The sequence below is a fragment of the Apodemus sylvaticus genome, chromosome X, assembly GCF_947179515.1.
Source record: "Apodemus sylvaticus chromosome X, mApoSyl1.1, whole genome shotgun sequence".
In the NCBI taxonomy this organism is placed as follows: Eukaryota; Metazoa; Chordata; class Mammalia; order Rodentia; family Muridae; genus Apodemus; species Apodemus sylvaticus.
Window position 1 is genome coordinate 55,613,538 of NC_067495.1, and position 23,381 is coordinate 55,636,918.

At 45.4% G+C, this 23,381-nt stretch overlaps 1 protein-coding gene and 1 pseudogene across 1 annotated transcript; one reads left to right on the top strand and one right to left on the bottom strand.

Annotated features, from left to right (window-relative positions):
• The first annotated feature begins 661 nt into the window (after positions 1-661).
• LOC127674862 (60S ribosomal protein L13-like) lies at positions 662-1,266 on the top strand (annotated as a pseudogene).
• A 6,512-nt stretch (positions 1,267-7,778) lies between these two features.
• LOC127674861 (zinc finger X-linked protein ZXDB) lies at positions 7,779-13,325 on the bottom strand. The gene has a single exon (XM_052170642.1). It carries the CDS (start codon positions 13,097-13,099, stop codon positions 10,391-10,393), a length of 2,709 nt encoding a protein of 902 aa, XP_052026602.1. The 5' UTR covers positions 13,100-13,325; the 3' UTR covers positions 7,779-10,390.
• Between the last annotated feature and the right edge of the window lie 10,056 nt (positions 13,326-23,381).

Sequence of the window (23,381 nt, forward strand, 5' to 3'; positions counted from 1 at the left end):
ACTTTCTCCAGTAGGCAGTTCTTTTGGACAAAAATTAAACAAACAAAACCAACAGAATTAAATTACATCCTACATTCAATAGACTTAACCGATGTCTACTGAACATTCCGTCTAAAAACCAAAGAACGTACATTCTACTCAGTAACACAAATTCTAGGACACAAAACAAGTATTTCTTTGAAATTTTAAAAAGACTAAAATAACTTCATGAATCCTATATGACAGTACAATAAAATTTAAAATTGACAGTAAATAAATCCCTACTAAGTACACAAACTTATGAAGATCAAACAACTCCTCATGGAATAATGAAAGGCTCAAAGAACAAAGCCAAGAGTTTCTCTGGGAACTAAATGAACTGAAAACACAACATAACATACAAAACCTTTGCCACACACTGAACGTAGTCCCACTAGGGAAATTTATAGTGCTATATACCTACATTAAAAAGAGCCTTTCCACTTGGCCATTTGGGGACACTTGCGTGTAATTCTAGCAGGAGGCAGAGGCATGAGGGTCAGAAGCTCAAGGTCATAAGGATCTGCGTACGGAGGTCAAGGCCAGCTTGAGTACAGGATACCATGTATCAAGAGAGAGTGTCAGGGAGGAATGAAAGAGGAGGAAGACCTTTTCTGCTCGGCGTTCGGTTCAGGAGGCAGCCATGGCGCCCAGCCGGAATGGCACGATCCTGAAGCCCCACTCCCACCAGGGTTGGCAGCAGTGAGTGGATACTTGCTTCAACCAGCCGACACGCAAGACCTGCAGACGCAAGGCCCCGCAGGCGAAAGCCCGCCGCAGTGCCCCTCGTCCCACACCCGGCCCCATCAGGCCCATGGTGAGGGGCCCTGCAGTTAGATACCACACCAAGGTCCGGGCAGGCAGGGGCTTTAGCCTGGAGGAACTCAGGGCGGCTGCTATCCACAGGAAAATGACTTGTGCTATCGGCCTCTCTGTGGACCCAAGGAGGCGAAACAAATCCATTGAATCACTGCAGGCCACTGTGCTGGCCTGAAGGAGTCCAGCTCCAAGCTCATCCTGTTCCCCAGGAAGCTTCTGCGCCAAAGAAGGGAGACAGTTCTGCTGAAGAACTTAAATTGGCCACCCAGCTAACAGGACCTATGATGCCCTTCCGGAATGTGTACAAAGAGGAAAAGGCCAGCGTCGTCACAGGCTTTTGCCAGTTTTTGAATGACCTGTGCCAGTGCCCGGCTCTTTGGCATCTGAGCAAAAAGAGCTGCAGAGCATGAGGTTAAAAAGAAAAAGTAATGCACGATTGGAAAGCTGCAATCAATTTTCCATAAAGCAAAATAAAATAAAATCAAAAGAGTTCAAATAAATTATTTAGCAATGCAACTTAATAAAAATCAAATCAAATTGATGGCAGGAATTAATGAAAAACAAAGAAATTAATAAATAAAGAAAACTACAAAAAACAAACACACCTAAGATCTGGCTCTTTGAGAAGATAAACAAGATGGAAAGACCTTTCGCTCAACTAATCAAAAGACAGGGAAGAAAGGGCCAAAATTATTAGAATCAGAAATGAAAAAGCAAACATTACAACAGACACCAAAGAAATGCAGAATATTATAAGGTAGTATTTTAAAAGCCTGCACTCCATGTGTAGGAAAACTGAAAAGAAATGGAAGGATTTCTAGATTCAGCCAAACAATAAAATTAAATGAAGAAAAAGCCAACAACCTAAGCAGACCCATAACAAAGGAAGAGGTTGAAATAGTAATAATAAGACTTCCAAAACACAAAAGCAAAAACAACAACTAAACCTCCAGGGCCAGATATATTCATAGAAAATTCTACCAGACTTTTCAAAGAAGACCCACAATCCTTCTTAAACTATTAAAAAATGTAGAAACAGAAGAAACACTCCCAAATTCCCTCTATGAAGCCACTATCATGCTAATACCTAAACCAGGTAAAGATACAACAACCACAAAAAGTAAAGGGCAATATACTAGGTCAACAAATATTCAAATTGGTCAATAAAGTAAACTAAACATGATCAATAAAATAAGAATACAGAAATACATCAAAAAGATTATCCACCATGACCAAAATGGCTTTATGAGATACAGGGATGCTTCAATATATGCAAGCCAAGAAATGTAATAAATTACATAAGTGGAATTAAAAACAAAATCCCACAATCATCTCATTAGATGTATAATAAGTCTGTGGCAACATCCAACATGATAAAAGTTCTAGAGAATGCAGTACTAGAGGAGCTATAACTCAACATAATAAAAAGCAACATATGAGAAACCAGAGCCCAAACCATCCTAAATTGAAAACAAACAAAATCTTAAAGCAATCCCATTGAAGTCATGAACAAGACAGGAGTATCTACTACCCAAACTCCTTTCCAATACTGTGCCCAAAGCACCAGCTTGGCCAATAAGGCAAGAGAAGGAAATTAAAGGGATAAAAATGGGAGGGAAATCTATGTTCAGATGATATAATATTATATATTTGAGATCCCCAAAATTCTACCAGAAAATTTCTAGAAATGATAAAACAATTTCAGCAATGTAGCAGGATACAGAATCAACTTCCATTTATCAACAGCTTTTCTACGCACCACCAACAAACATATGGCAAGAGGTCATGAACAAGTATCATTCACAATAGTCTCAAAAAAATCTAGACACTAACCTAATAAAGGAAGTGAAGAACCTTTACAATTAAACTTTAAACCTCTGAAGAGATGATAAAAACACTAGCAAAACCCATGCTTGTAGGTTAGTAGAATTAATATTGTAAAATAACCATTCTACCAAAACCTATTTCCAATGAAGTCTCAATCAAAATTCTGAACTCATTCTTCACAGAACTAGAAAAACCTATTTTAAAATTTGTATGGAACCACAGAGGAAAAAATCTTGATAGCTAAAAATCCAGAACAGAAAAGTCAATATTTGAGGGATTATTATTCCAGATCTTAAGATAGATCACAGAGATATAAAAACAACATGATAATGGTACAAAAACATACATGTAGAGCAATGCAATGAAATTAAAGACCTAAACATGATGGTACATGTAACTTCAGCCATTTAACAAAGACTCTAAAAACATAAGCTAGAGACATCTTCAACAAATGTTGCTGAAAAAACTGGATGTGCACATGCAGAAGAATGAAATTATGTGTGTGTGTAATATATATATATATCACTTCCAATTAAAACTGTATTATATGGTTTTAATTGAAAATTAATTGAATATATATTATATTCAACTAAAATTTTATATATATCACTTTTTTATATATATCACTTTCAATTAAAACTAACTACAAATAAATCAACGACCTAAACTTGAAACCTGAAGCACTGAAATTGCTAGAAAAAAACATGGGCAGTATCCTACATGTCATAGTGTAGGATAGGACTTTCTGAATAGGGATCTATGCGCCCAAGAATTGAGAACAAGAATTAATAAACAGAAGCCGGGTGGTGGTGGCACATGCCTTTAATCCTAGCACTTGGGAAGCAGAGAGAGGTAGGTGGATTTCTGAGTTTGAGGCCAGTCTGGTCTACAGAGTGAGTTCCAGGACAGCCAGGGCTATACAGAGAAACCCTGTCTCTGAAAAAAAAAAGAGTTAATAAATAGGACTTCATAAAACTAATATGCTTCCGCACAAAGACACAATCAATTGGGTAAAGAGGAAGCTCACTGAACAGAAGAGAATCTTTGCCAGCTATATAGGATTAATGGCTTACAAATACACACACAGAGGGAGGGACAGACAGACAGACAGACAGACAAATTTTAAAAATGGATCTGGAACCTGAACAGGTTTTCAAAAGATAAGGGAAATGATGGAGAATACCTTTAAAATATTCATGGTCCTTAGCAATTAGGAAAATGTAAATCAACTATTAAGTTTTATGTTACCCCAATCAGAATGACAAAAACCAACAAAACAACCAACAACTAATCCTGGAAGGGATGTGGGGTAGAGGGAAATAACATTCTTGTCCTATTGGTGCGATGACAGACTGGTACAGCCATTCTGAAAAATCAGTGTGAAAACGTTTCAGAAAACCAAAAATAAACTAACCATGTAACTCAGTTATACCACGTTTTAGCATATGCCTACTCAACAGATACTTTAACATCCATGTGAACAGCTGCTGTATTCAAAATAGCTAAACATCTTTCAACTGACACTTGGATAAAAGGCTGTAAAAAATGACATCTCAAAATTGGGGAATAACGGCCTACAAGTGATCTGAAAGGGAAATGTGAAAAATGAGGTCCTTAAATATGGTGGGATTGCAAGCTGGTACAACCACTCTAAAAATCAATCTAGAAACATACCTACTTCAAGACTCTTGGGCATATACCCAAGAGATGCTACACCATGCCACAGGGGCACGTGTTCCACTATATTCATATCGGCCTTATTCATGATAGTCAGAAGCTGAAAACAATCCAGATGTCCCACAAAGGAAGAATAGATACAGAAAATGTGGCCCATTTACACAATGGAATACTACTATTAAGAACAAGGACATCGGGGGCTGGAGAGATGGCTCAGCGGTTAAGAGCACTGACTGCTCTTCCGAAGGTCCTGAGTTCAAATCCCAGCAACCACATGGTGGCTCACAACCATCTGTAATGGGATCCGGTGCCCTCTTCTGGTGTGTCTGAGGACAACGATAGTGTATTCATATAAATAAAGTAAATCTTAAAAAAAAAAAAAAAAAGAACAAGGACACCAGGGATTTTGCAGGCAAATGGATGGAACTAGAAAATATCATCATGAGTGAGGTAACTCAGACCCAAAAGGACATGCATGGTATGTACTCACCATTAAGTGGATTTTAGTCAAAAAAAGTACACAATGCCTAGGATACAACCCACAGAATTTAAGAACTTTAACAAGAAGGAAGGCCAAGTGAGGATGCTTCAATCCCACTTAGCAGGGGGAAAATAATCATGGGAGGCACAGGGAGGGAGGGATTTGGGCAGGAGAAGGGAGGAGGAGGGGAAAGGGGGAACAGGATCAGGTATGGAGTGTAGGGGCAGGAGAGAATCCCAGAGGGCCACCAGAATGGAAATATGTAACCTTATTGGGTGGGGGGGGACCCTCTAGAAAATACCAGAGACCTGGGAGGTTAGGAATTCTCAGGACTCAATGGGGGTGACCTTTGATGAAATGCCCGACAGTGGGGAGAGGAAGCTCTTGTAGAATCCACCTCCAGTAGACAGGGCTTCAAGTGGAGGGATGGGGTTGTCATTCCATAGTCAAAGACTCTGACCCAGAGTTGTTCCTGTCTAAAAGAACTGCAGGGACAAAAATGGAGAAGAGCCTGAGGGAAAAGAGGTCCAGTGACAGGCCTAAATTAGGATCCATCTCAAGGGGAGGCTCTAGGGCCTGACTCTATTACTGATGCTATGATGTGCTTACAGACAGGAGCCTAGCTTGACTGCCCTCCGAGAGGCCCAACAGGCAGCTAAGTCAGATTCAGATACTTACACCCAACCAATGGACAGAAGTCAGGGGACTCCTGTGGCTGAATTAGGGAAAAGCTGGAAAAAAAATGAGAGTGACCTTGTAGGAGGACCAGTAGTCTCAACTAACTAGACCCCTGAGATCTCTCAGACACTGGACCACCAACCAGGCAGCATATATTAGCTGATATGAGGCCCTGACACATACAGTAGAGGACTGCCTGGTCTGGCCTCAGTGAGAGAAGGTTCACATAACTCTTGTAAGACTTGAGGTCCCAGGGAGTGGGGAAGCCTGGTGGGGGAGCATCCTCTCAGGGAGGGAGGGGAGGAATGAGTTGAGAAACTGTGGGAGGAGGCTGGGATGGGGTTAATGCCTGGATTATAAATAAATTAAAAAATAATCCTTAGTGGAGTTAGCAGGCAACAAAACAAACCAAAACCCAAACCCAAACCAAAACCAAAAAAACCAACAACATGTGGTCACTTATCCTGAGACGGTATAAAAACTTGGAACAACAATAAAGTAGCAGTGTAACCCTTTTCTATTTAAAAAGAAAATGCAGAGTTGTGGAGCCCTGTCCCATTTGACACATCTATAACACAAATCCTCTACCTAATGCTCAAGGATCATTGTGGAAAAGAGGCCAGAAAAATTAAAAGCCAGAATAACAAGGGGTTCACTATGGGCTTATGTTTTTTAGTCTCACCAACAAGACTGCCTAAACATGAGGAGAACAAGGATGACAAGGAAACATATAACATACAAGGGGCAAAAGCTTAGGAGAACTCAACCCTAAACAAAAAACTACAGGCAACTAAGAAATTCTGAGAACAGAAGAAATGGTCTTCTCCAAGAAAGAAAACACCACTGGTCGTCCATCACCAAATAGTCGGTTCTGAAAACATATATACAAGCAACATTATATAGACTGAGCAGATTGTATTTAAGTATTTAGTAATATATATATGTATGTGACAACAATTAATGAAAAGGGAAGCCATGAGTTTGAAAGAGTGCAAGAAGGGCTAAATGGGAGGATTTCAAGGAATAAAAGGGAAGGGGGAAATGATGTATTTATAATCTCAAAATAGCATAATTTAAAAAGTATATATATAATTTAATATATAATATATATAATACAAAATTTACACTGAAAACTGGTGACTTGAGAAAAATAATTACCTTTTTGTTTACTCTAAAAGATATTTCTAGTGGATAATTCCAGCTACCTCAAAAGCAATTGAAAGTACAAATATATCAGTCTTAGTCTTAGTTTTCAACATAAATAAAAATATTTTATGCTAATTTGGGCTGGGATGTGTATTCTTAAAATATCTTTCTGGATCATTGAAGAGATCTGGAAGGTTTTGAAATACTCTTCTTATAGACCATCTATACCCATTATTGCAAGTATTTCTAGACCAATTTCAGGGGTGATTAAGAATCAAAGAAGCAGTCTATTCTAGTACACAAAATCAGATTTGGTGAGACTGACATTTCTAGGTCTCTGACTCTCCTAACATTATAATAGTGTTTTATGCTTAAAATATCATCAGGATTCTGGAAGCATTTTTCAACTATACCAAACTTAACCACTTGTAAAATTGACTTAAGGAAAATCACATAAACTTCCTAGCATTTCATATTTCTCAAATATAAAATGAGGATAACACGAACTATTTATGAGAACTTTGTACATCATAAAACAGCACAGTTATAACTTTGTGGAATGCATACTATAATGAGTAGTATTCATTCTCAACTGAACAAAATCTAAGTTCATCAGAACGATGGCCTCTAGCATCCTTATGGGATTATTTTGATGCTGTTAATTGCTGTAGGAGTCCCATCTTAGTTGTGGCTGGGGTTGCATTTCCTGAGGAGAAGATCCTGGACTATGTAAGTGGAGAGTGAAAGCTAAGGAGGGGCACACATTCATTTGGTACTCTCCCTGTTCTTGATTATGTATCTAATGTGATCACAGCCCTCAAGTTCCTGCTGCTGTAACTTCTCCACTATTATGGACAATGATACAGGACTATGAATACATAAACTCCCTTTCCCTTAAAAAAAAGTAAAGGAAAAGAACCTGTATTTTTCAAAAGCAATATACACATACAATTTAGTCCAATTTTACATTTCAATTATTACATTTTGAGTAAGGTCCATAAGTTATATTTTTATACTACTAAATATGTTTATTACTAATGGATTATGAATAACTCCAAACAGAGAGCTAATATTCTAATATCCTGTTACACTAAATCCTTTTCTTTTCCAGGATGGAAAATTTCCTGACAGATGACCTGAGAATCCATCAAGCTTTATTTATAGTCTTTCAGTTATTTAGCATTACAATATTAACTGAAATATCAAGTTATAGCAAGATTAACATATTTTACATGATCATTAAGCTACACAAGGCCCCTTGAAAACAACCTTCCTATAGCGCATTTTGTTATTAACACAATTAGAAAATCTTAATAAATCAAGAAAGACTATAGAAACACAAAAGTCAAAGGAGATAAAATGAAATCAAGACTCGTCATTTAAAAAATGTCAAATTTATATCACCAGAAACATGGCCATTATGTGTGTAGTCACATGAAGTCACTGTAATACAGTCATTCCACCATCATGCTAGGGCAATGGTATAGAGAAACATCTTAAAGACAACAACATGATTTTTTATCATCAAGAAATGAAATTTTATCCTTTGGAAATTCTATAGTCTACAGATAAGAATATTTCAGTATGTCTTTAGTTGGAAGAAATTTAAAAGAAACAAAGTGACAGTTTAAAATACCTTTATAGTTATATATTTTAATAAATGCTTATAAAATTTGTGTTTACCTCAGGTCTTTGCCTTCCTTTCAAAATAAAATGAAAAATGTTTAACTCATGAAAATGCATTTCTAACATAATCTTTAAAATATTTTCAAAGTGCTAAGTCAATAATAATCGTGATGCTTGGACACACTAAAATTCTGAATACTTCTTAAAATTAAAAGTTAATGTGTACTTTTAGTACCTTTTCACTGACTGGGTTCAACCAATTTAAAAATTATAAAGGTAGTAGCACATAATGTATTTCAAAGTGGCAAATTATATATTGCCAAAGTGCTATAAAAAAGTGTTTTCTTCAAGTGTCCTCACAAAAACAGTATTGAATTTGAGTATTTCAAAATAACTACTTTCTAGTAGAAAACATGGTGAACAAGTTTAAAGAGGTACTTATCATAGGTTCTTATTGGAAAAATGTCCCCCTTAACATCTGTCTCCTGTAAACACACTTGTAATCTGAATCCAGAAATTACCATCTTGGTGCATACAGACTGCAGTAATTATTGTGGCTAAAAAATAGATAATGTGAGAAAAGGGTGACCAAAAAGAAGTGAAAAATTAGAGAAAAAAGTAGAGGCATAGTACAGACTGGTGTGCATGTATCAAGAACGACAGGAATGGGGGAGCAGAAAGAGCAGAAGGGAACAAGGCTATCCATAGGCACGACAAAAGGGTTGCTCATAAACATAATGAATATGGAACTCAGAAGAGCAGAATGGGAGAGGTAGAAATATTTCCTCTTTGATTTGAACTACACATATAGAGATAATTAATATTTACCAAATGAAATCAATTTACATCAGGAAAGTTTTAGTACCAGTTGAAGTTTACACTTTTTCATTAAGATTATGATGATCAAATATATTAGATATGAAATTTTTATATAAATCAAAAAATGCTACAGTCATGCTATTGACAGTATTTTTATAACAAAATACATAGCAAACCTCTCATTCCAGAGAGGACTACAAATGAGGTCACCAGGAAAAAGAAATGAATATTACCTTCTGGTCCACTTCCAAATTCTATTGGAATAGTAGAGTCAGGCCAAGAGCTGGCTTTGATCCAGAGCAGACACTAGGTAACTGGACGAATAGAACAGTGAACAATGGTAAATGAGAACTCTGGAAAGAAAAATTCCTCAAGAAACTGTAGAAGGAATAAATTCCCATGTATGCTTAATACTTACAAACTTTTATTGGATGAAAACTATGATATGTGTTTCCCACCTTGTGTACTCTAGGACTTTAAGAGGGAGGCAAAAATAAAAAAACTAAAGAAGATTCAGAGAAGCCAAAACATATAATATTTTCCCTTCAGTAACAATCTCAAGCATAAAAAGATGCACTATGCATGAGAATAATGTGCATTTTTTCACTACTCTAAGGCTAGCAAAGTAAGGCTTGGGAAGACCAAAGGACTAGTATAAGGCCACTTGCTCCAGAGTAATGAGGCAAGACTTTAGAATATGCTTGTAATACATCAAATCCCTGATATTTTTTTTAAAAAAACCTCCTACAGAAAGACAACATAAGAATACGGAAAAAATAAACACCAAAAAAAAACACATAATATTCAACAGTTTTGCACACTACTGATACAATGGATACTGTAAAAAGAAGGTAAGACTAATGTTAAAAGTTAAAACACAAGTTCCTCTATCTCTGATCATTTAATGTTCAAAGAGATCAAAATCCTTTTCATTACATTAGATTCAATGTAACTATTATGAAATACTATAAAAAAATTACACCAAAGGAATACAAAAAATTGAAATTCAGATGAAAACGAAAGAGGAAATAAGCTAGAAAAAAAGACTACTTATATAAATAATGAATTAAGGCTCAGCTAGGTTAAGAGACTTGCTCCGAGTCAGAGAACTCATCAGTTCCAGCCTCAAGATGAGAATTGAAATCCCTAAATCGGTAGTCCACAGATGCGTTCCTTTGCAAGGCAGCAAGAAACAACTGCAGGCAGGCAAGCAACGCAAGCAGTCTTTCCAGAACGTTCTCACATTTGAGTGTGATAAAAAGTGAGCCACAGGGCAGGCAGGGAACAGGCAGAGTCGGTTCATACCAAAAACGGGGTGCCGGTCACCGTGATAAGATCTGTGTCTTTCTGAGACCCATGGCTTCCTGTCGGGTGGGAGAATCCGAACTGGGTTTCTTCCTCGTGCCCAAAGAAGTCAGATTCGGGGTGCACGTTCCAATCGGCTTTGGCTGGGGTCAGTAGCTCGGAGACACTGTTTTCACAAAGGGTGCTGGAGGGAGTCAGAGCTTCCGTGTCCACCGTTAACTTACTGCTGGGGGTCAAAGCCTGGGGCTCCAGGCTTGAGTTCTTCAGAGCCAAGGAGCCAAAGAGCCCCACGTTCCCAGCGGAGACATCGTCCACGTCTAAGGGGCTGTGCTGGTAACCGGCCACCGAGGTTCCGAAGAAGAGAGAGGTGTCCAGACTCTGGGGGAGGTCACCGGGGGCCCCCCTCAGGGCCCGAGGGTCCACCGCTTGCCCTAAGGAATGGGTGTTGTTGTTACTATCGGCGGCGGGAAGACTTCCTGCGAGGCTCGAGTTCACAGAGGCCACATCAATAGTCAAGATGCCAGAGCTGACCAAGGCCGTGTCCAGCACCGCAGCAGAACTGTGGCCAGGCACGTCCGAGAACAGAGACACCAGCTCGGCACCACTGAGGTCGTTCGGCCCCTGGCTGGCGAGTTCACTGCTGGGTGTGAGAGAGTTGGCAGCTTCCAGCTGGGCCAAGAGGTCCTGGCTGAGGTGGTGCCTTTTGGTCATGTGGGTCTTCATGCTGTGCTTGGATGTGAAGAGTTTGTTACAGGTGGGGACCGGGCACCGGCTTTTCCACGCCCCCACGTCCTGCAAGTGCTTCTTGGAGTGGATGTAGAGGCTGCTGCGGGCAGAGAACCTGGCACAGCAGCCTTCCACGGGGCACACGAAAGGCTTCGTGCCCAGGTGGGTTATGCTGTGGCCTTTCAGGTGCTCCGCCCTGGTGAAGGACTTGCCACAGCCCTCCACGGGACAGGTGAACCTGCGGTCGTCTTCGTGCTTCCTCTTGTGTCTCAAGAGTTTGGACATGCTGGTGAAGTTCCAGCCACAGCCATCGAAGTCACAAAGGAAAGGCCTCTCGCCAGTGTGGCTGCGCAGGTGGATCTTGAGCCTGCAAGCCTTGTCATACTGCTTGCTGCAGCCAGGGAAAGAGCAGGCAAAGAGTTCCTGTTCCCTGAAATGGGCGCGGTTGTGAGAAAACAGGGCACTCACAGTAATGAACGTCTTCTTGCAGCCAGAAAACGCACACTGGTAAGGCCTCTCGGGCTCGAAGTGGCTGCGCTGGTGGGTGCTGAGCTTGGCCTGCGTGGGGAAGCTCTCCTCGCACACCTCGCACTTGAAGGAGTTCTCCTGCTCGTGCCCCTTCATGTGCGCCTTGAGGTTGTACACGGTGGTGAAGCTCTTGCCGCAGCCCTCCACCGGGCAGCCGAATGGCCGCAGTTTGTCGTGCGACTGCAGGTGCCTCTTGAGCTTGTAAGACGTGGTGAAGGTCCAGCCGCAGCCGCTCAGGGGGCACTTGAAGGGCCGCTGGCCCTGGCTGCTGCTGTGCGTCAGCAGGTGCACCTTCAGCTGGTGCTTCTTGGCGAAGGTCTGTCCGCACTGCGCCTCCGGGCACAGGTACAGCACCACGCCCGGGCCAGGGCCCGGGACCAGAGGCCCGCGGGGGCTCTGGGCGGCGGCCGGGGCCTCGGCCTCCTCCTCCGGAGGCGCCGGGCCGGCCGCTGGTTCCGCCGGCTCCGCCAGCAGGAGGTCCGGTGGCAGCTCGGGGCAGTCGCCCAGCTGCGCCCCGCCGGCGGCGGCGGTGGCGGTGGCGGCGGCGGCGGCGGCGGCGGGCGGAAACCCGGCGGCCTGCGGGGCGATCAGCGCCCCCGGGTGCTGCTGCGGCTGCGGGAACGGCGCGACCCCCGGCTCCCAGGCGGGCAGCGGGGGCGTGGTCAGGGTGAGGACGCCGTTCTCGAAGCGGAGCAGCAAGTCCTGGTTGTGGATGGTGATGGTGCCCGCGAAGGCCGCCGCCGCCGCTGCCGCCGCCGTCGCCGCTGCCGCCGCCGCTGCTGCTGCCGCCGCCGCCGCCGCCGCCGCCGCCGCCGGGCCCGGGCCGGCCGCGGGAAGGGGGGACGCCACCGGGACCGCCGACAGACAGCGGGGGCCCGGCTCGGGCCGGCCCGCTGGGGTCAAGCCGCCCTGGCGCCGCTCGGGCCCCGGCCCTGCCTTGGCCTCCTCCCTCCACGCGGGCCCTCCGGCCTGCTCCGTGCCCACTGTTTCTACATCGCCACCCACCGGGTCAAGCAGCAACAGGAAGAAGTCGTCGCCGCCGCCGCCTCGGCCGCCGCCGCCGCCGCCGCTGCCTCCGCCTCCTCCTGCTCCGCCGCCTCTGCCGCCGCTGCCTCTGCCGCCGCCGCTGCCTCTGCTGCCGCCGCCTCCGCCCCCGCCGCCGCCTCGGCCGCCGCCGCCGCCACCACCGTTCTTGTGATCCGGCCTCGGCGCCAACCGGTTCAGGCTCGGGCCCAGGCCCCGTGAGGCCCTCTGGGCCTCTGCGCTCCGCGGCCCCGGCCCGCCATCTTGGGCCCCCCGGAGCAGTAGGAGGCGGCGCGTGGGGGCCTGACAAGCCAGAGCGTCCGGGGCTCGGGGAACCCCGCCGCCGCCCGCGGGGCAGCAGCCGCCGCCGCCGCCACCGCCGCCCTGTGGTGTCCCGCGAGCCGGGAGCAGCCTCGGGATTTCCATCTCGGCGTCGGTGAGGCTCGGCTGGAACCAGAGCCGAGGCGGAGGCGCGACCCCGCCCCCTGCCGCGGGCCCGAACACGTTCCTGAAAGGAAAAAAAAGTGCAATGCGCAGAAACTGGCCCTATCAGATATTAAAACGTATTTAACGCCACAGTGATTTAAATATCCTGGGACCGAGTCTCTGGAACACAAGACGCAGCCCAGAGGCACAGTCCGAGGCGCGTAAATAACTTGCACAGAGTGTTACAAAGTAATCAAGGTCTTCCCGAGTCCAGGGAGAGTGACAGTTCCTGCACAATGCTGCTGAGGCAGCCACCTAGCCAATGAAAACAACTCCAATCCCTACCTCGCCCTGTGTAGCAAATAAACCTAGCGCGGCCTCTCCCTGAGCTGAGCTGGTTCCCTGGCACTTGGCGGGCTGTTGGAAATTGTTTACTGCTGGCTGGAGGAGAAAACTTTTTTGGGCGGGACAAACTTAGGTGGCCCGCATTAAATACTCTACCTGGACGCGACCATTTCTGGTGGAGATGCCCGCTATACACACACACACACACACACATCATGCCCTCAACACACACACACACACACACACACACACACACACACACGCCTGTGAGCTCCCAGTAAATTCTTTTTTCTTTAATTGGATATATTCTTCATTTACACTTTAAATGTTATCCCCTTTCCTAGCTCTCTTACACCCCAAAACCCCTATCCCCTCCCCCTGCTTCTATGGGGGTGCTCCCCACCCACCCATCCACTCCTACCTCCCTGCCCACACATTGCTCCACACTGGGGCATCATCCAGCCTTCAATGGACCAGGGGCCTCTCCTCCCACTGATGCCCTTCAAGGCCATCCTTTGCTACATATGCAGCTGGGGCCATGGGTCCTCCACGTGTACTTTCCTTGGTTGGTGGTTTAGTCCTCTCCCAGTAACTTCTGATACTGACCTTTGGTTACCATGAGCCGGGGCCTGGGTAAACATCTTCCACATGGTTAGGGTTTTGACATCCAGGTGCGAAACTCAAAATAAGAAATGGGGGCCACATATACAGTCACCCAAACCAGACACTATCATCAATACTAACAAGTGCTAGCTGACAGGAGCCTGATGTAGCCTTCTCCTGAGAGGTTCTGACAGTGCCTGACAAATACAGAGGGGGACACACTCATCCAGCCATTGAACTAAGCACAGGGTCCCCAATGGAGGAGTTAGAGAAAAAAACCAAGGAGCTGAAGGGGTTTGCAGCTCCATAGGGTGAACAACAATATGAACGACCCAGTACTCCCAGAGCTCCCAGGGACTAAATCACCAACCAAAGAGAACACATGCAGGGACCCATGGCTCCAGCTACACATGTAGCAGAGGATGGCCATTTCAGACATCAATGAGAGGAGAGGCCTTTGGATGGACCCTTGGGAGTGGGTGGGTGGGTGAGCAGGGGGAGGGGGACGGGACAGATGCTTTGGAAGGGAAATGAGGAAAGAGGATGACATTTGAAATGTAAATAAAGCAAATGTTTAATAAAAAATAAGTAGAATTAAAAAAAAAACAGAAATGGGGAAGAATGCAGGCCCTTTGGCCTATGGGTATAAAACCTGGCAGCTGAAGCAATTGATAATGTAATCTGGGAAATCCAGCCTGCTTCTCAGGTTTCCCTACACAATGCTGTAGGGTATGCATCCCTAAACAATACAGTTTATATGGAGCCATGCAGTTGAAACCATGCTGCAAGCTTCTTAATGTGGCTTCCTTCTTCCAGGGTGTAGAGTAAGTGACAGATCCAAGTTGCTTACTCTGGGCGGTAGAGCATAAATCCTCGCCAGGGTTGACTAGCATGCAGGCATATGGGATATCGTGCCATTCTACAGCAAATGGGCAGTGCAGTTCTCCAGCTTTGGTGGTGGAGGTGGTGATGATGGTGATGGGATCTCGGGCCAATCTGGCCTTAGGCATATCTCCAGCTTTAGAAAACAGTGACAAACCTGGCTATTACACTTTGCGTGTCTGTGTGTAGGGGTGCTGCTCTCTGCGACCGGGGGTCACTATGTAGCTCAGGCTGGCCCAATTTGCCTTCCTTGCCATCTTTCAACCGCACCTGCAACATGGAGGACTCCTGTTGCCTCATGTACGATAAACATCAAAATATGTCTCTTCTTTTCGATCTGCAGGTAGCCAACACTCAGGGTACTATTGCTACAGTGTCATGCTAATGGGTCCCTTAGCTTTTCTCTTCTCTACAAGGCTCAGCACCAATTGGACTCTTCTAAGCAGCTTAGGGTCCGTTTCCCATGTTGTGATTGCTGGTTTAAGTAGTTATAAATGTATGTGCAAGTCCCTATATGTGCACACTATAGGCCCCTATATCCTGGCCTGGTTGCTTGAATTTGAAGTTGTTGTGTAGTGTATTGCATAAACAGGAAAAGATCATGGTAAATGTACAGTCATGTGCTTCCAAAAAAAAGTTCCTTGTGCAGGGGTCGTTCCTGTTTAAATATACCCATACTAAGAAATAGTTGTTGTGCTAAAAGCAGGATCCGAAGAGAGACAATGGACATGTTGAGGAAGCCTGGGCAGGTGACTGTTGGCACCCGTGACCTGAATGCAGAAAGGACAGAAGCAGGGAGCATGGATTAAGGGTGGAGCTGGGGGTGGGGGGGTAAAGCAGTAGGCCCATGGAGGACGGCAGGAGTGGGGAGGAACCACAGAAGCAAGCTACACATGAAGACCCATCATTGAATCTAATTGTCAGTTAATTAAACACAAACAAAAAATAGACACAGCATCTGGGGCTAGAGCCAATCGCTCTGTGGTGTCCAAGCATCCACACTCCCGTGGGTTGGATCCCTAGGAGAAGGAAGACACATTGGAGGACTGAGGGAGGACTGAAATGCACCAAATTAATCTCTGCATAGACCTCTAAGACCTAACTGCTTTGGGCCTCTCACAACCAGGACCTTATTTAAATTAAATGTGTGTAAGTTATCAAGTGAGGAGGTTCTCTTCACGTGCATATATACTTCCCTCGGCATTCCTGTTCCTCCTGCTGTTGACTCCCTTGGAGACCAAGGCCTGGCTGGCTGCTAGGTACTGCCAATGCTGCTGGCTCCTATCTGCTATCCCAACTCTACTGATCAGGACTGCTAAGGTACCTGCAAAATGGTTGCAAATGAATCTAGCTGTCACCGTGGACCCGTGAACTGAGCTGTCAATGTCCAGACAACACAGGAGTTATTTCGTAGGACCATTTCTAAACAGGCCCACTTCTCCTTGTCCTCTTTGTGACTTCCTCTGGTGGGTGGTGGGTGAAAAGGCAGGTTAAAATGTTCAAGAAACATCATTAAAATTAAGGTTTGGAAAAAACATACAGGGGCCCGTCTGTGGTTCCCAATATGTATGTAGCAGCTGCCTGCCTTATCTGGCCTCTGTGGGAGGGGGGTGCTTGGTCCTGTGGAAGCTCAATGGCCAAGAGAAGGGGGATGTCAGAGGGGTGAGGTGGGAGAGAGTGGGTGGGTGTGGGGTGGAAGAGGGGTTGGAGAAGAGATGACCTGGGCGGGCACAACATTCAAAATGTGAATCAATAAACTAATAAAAAATAGCGTTTGAAAAAATTAAAATACACATTTAGTCAAGTGGATTTCCTCCTCTCAAATGACTCTAGACTGTGTCCGCTTGATATTATACTATCCCTCAGAATGGGCCCCTTGTCAAATCCTTACTCAAACGCTGCACTGATCAGATGGATATAGCCTCTGGGGCTCTTCAAAGCCCACCCCAGTTCTCATATAATGACACGGAGACTCAATATGGCCTTATGTTAGACTTGCCCCCAACTAGCTCTTAACACATATAACCCCAGCTCGACTAATCTGCGTTCTGCCACATGGTAGGTTGGCTCTCCTCCGTGTCATAGGTCTGTCTTCCTTCAGGTCTCCGTGTTGAGTTTTCCCATGCCTGGCTCTTTCCCAGATTCACTGGCCCCCTCTCTCTGCCAGAGCCCTGCCTATTCTCTCCGGATATGCTACTGGCCAATCAGATCTTTAGTGACAATTGTATGCTTTTAAAAGTGCACAAGAGAGTAACCCTATAGATGTAAAATTTGCTTTCTTGTTCATCCACAAGATCACACAACAACATCACCACCACAATAGAAAACATTCCAGCATTTAAAAGCCCCTTTCTTTAAACACCCAAACACTTAGCCTGTGTTAAATAATCAAAACCTCTCTAAACCTCCAGTCTCTTCACATGTCAAAGTATGTGATCCCCTGTAGAGTCGCTAAGGAGATAGGGACTCTTTTTTCCCAGGAGGGAAGACCCAGGACAAAGTCACAACCTTCACAGAGCCAGCCCCAGCCCCAACCTGGGAAAGCTCAGTGTCAGACCCCTGGGATTCCCCCAGAGCCACAGATCCTCCAGGGCTCCCCTCAGCACTCATAGCTTGTCTCACAGGCTCAGGCTGGCCCCACGCCTGTCGCTCTCATCACATGGCCCTGGCTCCTCCAAAACCATGGTGCTTCCTGATGCAACTCGGCTGCTTTCCCCTCATGGTGACAAGTCTCAACTTTTGGCATGACACTTTTGCGGGGGGGGGGGGGGGCGGGGGGGAGGGTGTGGCTTCAATGGCTACTGTCACTACACCTTCCAGTGGTCCCTTCTGGCCTCCAGCCATACCAAGGCTCAGCTGTTCTTCCTGACCCTTCATCCCTTCAAATCCCAGTGCCATATGGGTGACTCTTAAGCTTGACCAAGATTAGCTGCCAACAGGAGGTACAGCCTTGGCCACCTCTGTCAAACAGCTTCTACATATTGACCAGAGGAAATAGTTGTCCATAAGATTTCAGCTCAGGGATGTTGGTGTGTTCTTGATCATACCTGACTCCTCAACCTCGACGGACAAGAACCCCAAATTCTAACTGAAAAAAACATGAGCCCAGAGAGATCCATTACGGGACACACAAACTTCCCACAGATATTTCGGGAGCAGGCTGCCATTTTCTAATTTCCTCTCACCAGTCTTAGTCTTCCAAGATCCTTCACAATGTCCCCCGGAACCCTGAACACCCGATGACATCTTTAGCCCAATGTTATAAGTTCCCTGAGCAATCTTCTCAGAAACAGCATGGTGGGGCCTTTCTCAGTGATATCCTACTCTATGACCTTGGGGCCACTTTCTCTCTTGGTTGGGGTTACTACTGCTCTGGCAAAGCACCATGATGAAAATCAACCTGTCGAGCAAAAGTGTGTTTGGTTTTTGAAGTGGAAAGTTAAGAGTTCTCTGGAAAGTCGGCAGGATGGCGATTTGCTGGGACTCCATAGAGATAAAAGCACCAGAAAACTTCCGGTGGTGTGCTGTGGCTTCTTGACACTTCTAAGATCTCAGGCCACCTGGCAGAGTGGCAACAGCCGAGAAAGACTCACTTGCTGAGTCAAGACCCTTGGTGAGGCAAGGGCCACGGAGGGGAGGTGGGGTTTGGAGGGATATAAATGGGACTCGATGGACAGTGATGGAGGTGAGGTTGGCTTGCTGGTAGAGTTGGCTGTGCAATGCTTGAGGGTCTCATGTCTTCCTGATCTTCGATTCACTGAGAGAGACACAGCTGAGAAACTCTCCTGGTGTTCCTCCTGGTCAGATCCCCTCTGGCTGAAGATTACCAAAGCCGAGGCCCAGCTGTCTCTCCTAGGTAGGACCACAGCCACCAATGCTCATCCTTGTTTGCTAAGCTGACCCTACCCACCCGGACTGCTGACATAGCCATTGTTTGCCAATGGAATGAGCTGCCTCTGCTGACTCCCAGGAACTAAACTGCAGATGCCCTGACAACACAGATAAGCTGTGCACCAAGGACCCATTTCTAAACAGGTCTACGGCACCTGTATCCTTTCTTTTCCACCATCTGTGATGTGTGGTGGGCTAAAAGAAAGGTCAAAGCATTTGAGAACCTTCATTAAAAATAAGGCTTGAACAAAAATTGAAGTTACAGGATTTCTGACTTCTTTATCGCACTGCACAATCCAGTGTAGTCGAGGCAGGAACACAAACACACTAGGAACTGTGAGGCACGTTGGGATGCAGAGGCCATGGCAGAGTGCAACTCGCTGACTTATCCATCTGCTCTGCTCTGCATGATGTCTTATAGACCCCAGGACCACCAGCCCAGGGTTGGTACCACCCACAATGGCCTGGGTCCTCCCGCTGCCTGTGGCCTTGCTTCTAGCCCTCTCTGATGGAGGCATTTTCTCAATTAAGGGTTCCTCCACTGAGATGACTCAAGCTTGTATCGAGTTCACACAAAACTAGGCAGCACAGAGCTGTCCACTTCTTGGATCTGGTGTGTCCCTGCAGGCAAGGCTTGGGGTTTCAAATGGCTCATGTCTTTCCCAGTGTGCTCTCTTCTTCCTGCAGTCTGAGCTGTTTCTGCTGCTCTGCCTCTGCCCCACCATCAGGAAATCCAACAATCTGGGACCTTTAGCCAAATCAAACTGTCTTTGCTAAGTTGCTGTGGCTGTGGTATCTTATCACAGCCATAGAAAGTAACTGCTCCACACCACTAAGAGACTCAAAGGGACTCTTTCTTTGGAAGTAACAGTTGTCCTCTGTAGGGATAGGGCGGGGTGGGGGTAGAGAGGGGTTGTGGATGTCTAAGCATCTATGGACTGAGAGAGATCCAGAATGGAAAGCATTCCGGCCAAATTGAGGTCACAGAATAAATGAAGAAAGGAGAGAGCTGCCCCAGGTCAGGGATGGACCAGGTCCTCTGGCTGACAGAGAAGCTCACCCGCCCATGCCCTTCCTTTACCCAACTAGGATGAAATTGAATGATGTAACCGACCCAAAGCTTCCTTTATTTCCTTCCTGCTCTCTCTCTCTCTCTCTCTCTCTCTCTCTCTCTCTCTCTCTCTCTCTCTCTCTCTCTCTGTCTCCTGCTGCACACTAAGACATAGATACTCTTGTTGCGGTTTTTACTTTCCTGTTACAATGACAGAGGCAGGCTGAGGAAAAGAACTTGCAGAATTCATTCCTTGGCTAGTTCTCTCAGATTGAAATCCTAAAGTTCTGCATCCTTCAGATGACAGGAACTCAATCTCAGCCTGCATCCACCATAGGAGTTTAATCGTCACATGCTGCTTCCTACTCTGGCCTGGTACAAAGGTCACTCTGACAGCGGGAAATCAGAACCAGAAAACTGCCACCTAGAGCATCCCTTTATGCCTATTCTCTGGGCCGTTCTGTCTCTACAAGATAGTAAATCAGCTGTTCATCCTTGCTAGAATCAAGCATATACAGACCCAGGTTTTGTGGAGCTACATGTCCCCAATGTGCATATTTGAAGGAGGGGTTCAGATCTGTTGGGTAGATTTTAGAGAGTGCCCATGTCATACGGGCCTGGACAAATCCAGTAAATTTGCCATTGTTGTACTCTCAACCTGAGTGTTCCAAATCTGGTTCTTCCTGGACTTGAACATGAAGGCAGCACAAAGGGGCCATTGCTGTTCTTTGTGCCCAGTCTAATAATCTAAGTCACTCTAGCAGAGCTCACATAGATAGAGCCAAGGTCTGCTAGCTCCTGGTGGTTCAATGTCTGTTTGTCCCTGGCCCTTTGGAGGATGCTGGCAGGCAGACAGCATACGTCCAAGTTTCCCTCTGAGAGCCAGTTGCATTCTTTTTAGGCCTCCAGCAACTCCTATACCACAAAAGTCATCCCAAAGAAGGCTGTACCCACTTGTAAGGGGAAAATATTGAAGCGGTGACCTTTCTCTGTTGCATTTACATCCCATTTTCCTTATTTTTTTTTTGTTTTCTTTTATTTTGTTGTCATGAAGTTTTGAAACGCCCCTTGATCTCTCTCTCTTTTTTTAAATTTTTTAGTTTTTATTTAATCTTTTTTTTTTAACACTCCAGATTTTATTCCACTCCTGGTATACCCTCCGGCTCTTCCAAATCCCATACCTCCTCCCTGACTCCCTGTCTACAAGAAGATGTCCCCAACACCCACTCCCACCCTACCAGAGTTCTAAACTTCCTGAGGCCTCCAGTCTCTTGAAGGAGAGAGTCTTCTCTGACTAAACCCAGATCCTGCAGTGCTCTGCTGTATATGTGTTGCAGATCTCATATTAGCTGGTGTATGCTGCATTGATGGTGGTCCAGCGTTTGAGATATCTCGATGGTCCAGGTGAGTTGAGACTGCTGGTCTTCCTCCAAAGTTACCCTCCTCCTCAGCTTCTTCCATCTTTTCCCTAATTCAACCACAGGAGTCAGCAGCTTCTGTTGATTAAACACCCCAAGGACACTTGGCTTATTTAGGTTTTGGTTCCTGCCATTTACCAACTCTCCATCTTTTGTTGAACTAAGACTGATTTCCAGAGAGGAACTCATTTGCTCTGTTCTGTCTTTAGAAGGACTCCTCTTAGTGCCTCTCACTAGAGCTCAAAAACACCACAGGGACTCAGGTTTCAGCCTTCCATGGGGAAATTCCCCACTGTCTGTCAGTGAAGTCAGTATGGTAAAACTATCAGAGTTATTTGCCCTTAGGGGAAGTCTGCAGCGATCCAGTCCAAGCCCCTCAAGTCTGTGAACAATCTTGCCCATGTTCCTGTCTGGAGAACTTTATCTTACCAGAAAGATGCATGTGTATTTTGGAGACTGAGTGTTCATTCATGATACCTGAGGGGACACACAACACTTTAGTCGGAGCACGTATCCCTCTATCCACCCTCTAGTCAGTTGACAGTTTTCTTCCATGACAGCCTCACTCCTGCACGTCTACAGTCCTGAGCCCCAGACAAGGGTCAGGCTTTGTCATTAGGTCTTGGACCTCATATGGTCATTTCAGTTCCCTCTTCTCTGTGACGTTATCTGTGTGCTCTTATTCAGTTCAGAGGGCAAGGCCTGGGGCAAACTTTTAGTAACCTTTGACATTAGAATGCTTTGACCTGTGACCTGCAGTTACATTGATTGCACCTGGAGATATGGGTGACCAAACTGGCTATCACAGGCATGTAGGCCCAAGGTCTCCATTCCAAAACCAGTTGACAAAGGTGGACATGTTTTCCTCAGCTTCTTCAGATTCTCTAAGGTATGTCCGACCAGGGTGAAAACTTGGGTTCTCACCTCTCTCTCTTCAGTGGAGATGTTGGTCTTGGTCTCTCCTGTAAGTGGCAAAACAGAACCCTTCCCCACCCCATACCACACCCACGAAGATCTAACCAGACAGGAGACCTTGAATAAGGAGAGTAGGATTAAGAAGGAGAATAAAAGCCCTGTGAATGGAAGAGGTGGGAGGTTTCAGTAGGAGAATAATCTGAGCAGTTAGCTGGTTCCAGTACTGGTCACATCCAGGGATATTTGCATTAGCTGCCCCTCACCCCTTCACTCTCTCAGCAACAGGAGCCCAGCCCTGAGTTTTACTTAAAGATCAGATTTTGGATGTCCTTATATTTCACATCTGAGTCCAGCAGGCTCCTGCTCATAAAGGGGTAAGCAGGACAGTAAGTCCGACATAGATGGTCAATGATAACAGTGAAGAAACAGTGTGTTCACAGACGTGGAAAAATATTTTGAGAATATGAGTCAGCGTGTAAAAGTACACTTTTGGGTAAATAAATGGTTAAAAGGGAAGGCATTAAGACTCTGAGGGGTTAGTCATTTTTAAAGGGAAGCTCATTAAGAAGAGAAAAGTGGAAACTCTAACTATCCAGCTAGGCTGGTGGAGAAGGGTGTACTGTAGGAACAAAACTCTCCCTTTAAAGGTGACAAGACCTAGTTTTGTCTTCACCCAAATGTGAGTGATCACGGCCTTTGAACACAAATTCAGGTTCCTTCAAGTTCCATGTTCCTACGTGGCGACAGACCCATCAGAGTTTAATAATTCCAGACCCAAGAAGAGTCAGTCATGAGTCAGGGCATTCTTCCAATACACAGTTGAAGACATCATGTAAGTAGTTTACAACAAAGTGGGGAATCTCTGCTAAAGGCCTAAGATGCTATCAGGTGATGACGGTAGCCCTTAGCTTGGGGAAAGCCAGTGGCTTGCTAAGTTACAACATCTCCAAGTCACAAGGATGTGAGGTCAGTCACAGACTGAGTGGGCTATAGGTATCAAGGAGGCTAAAGTTAGCCTGACCTGAAGTATCCTTGACCTGTGGACTTGAGACTCTCCAAGCACTCCACAGTTTTGGAAATTCTAGTCAGTTTGGGTATCTGGTGTTCTTTCTCAGAACCTTTGTCCTCAGGTGGGAACCAAGCATGAGAGAAACTCCACACCACACTCTTTCTGCTG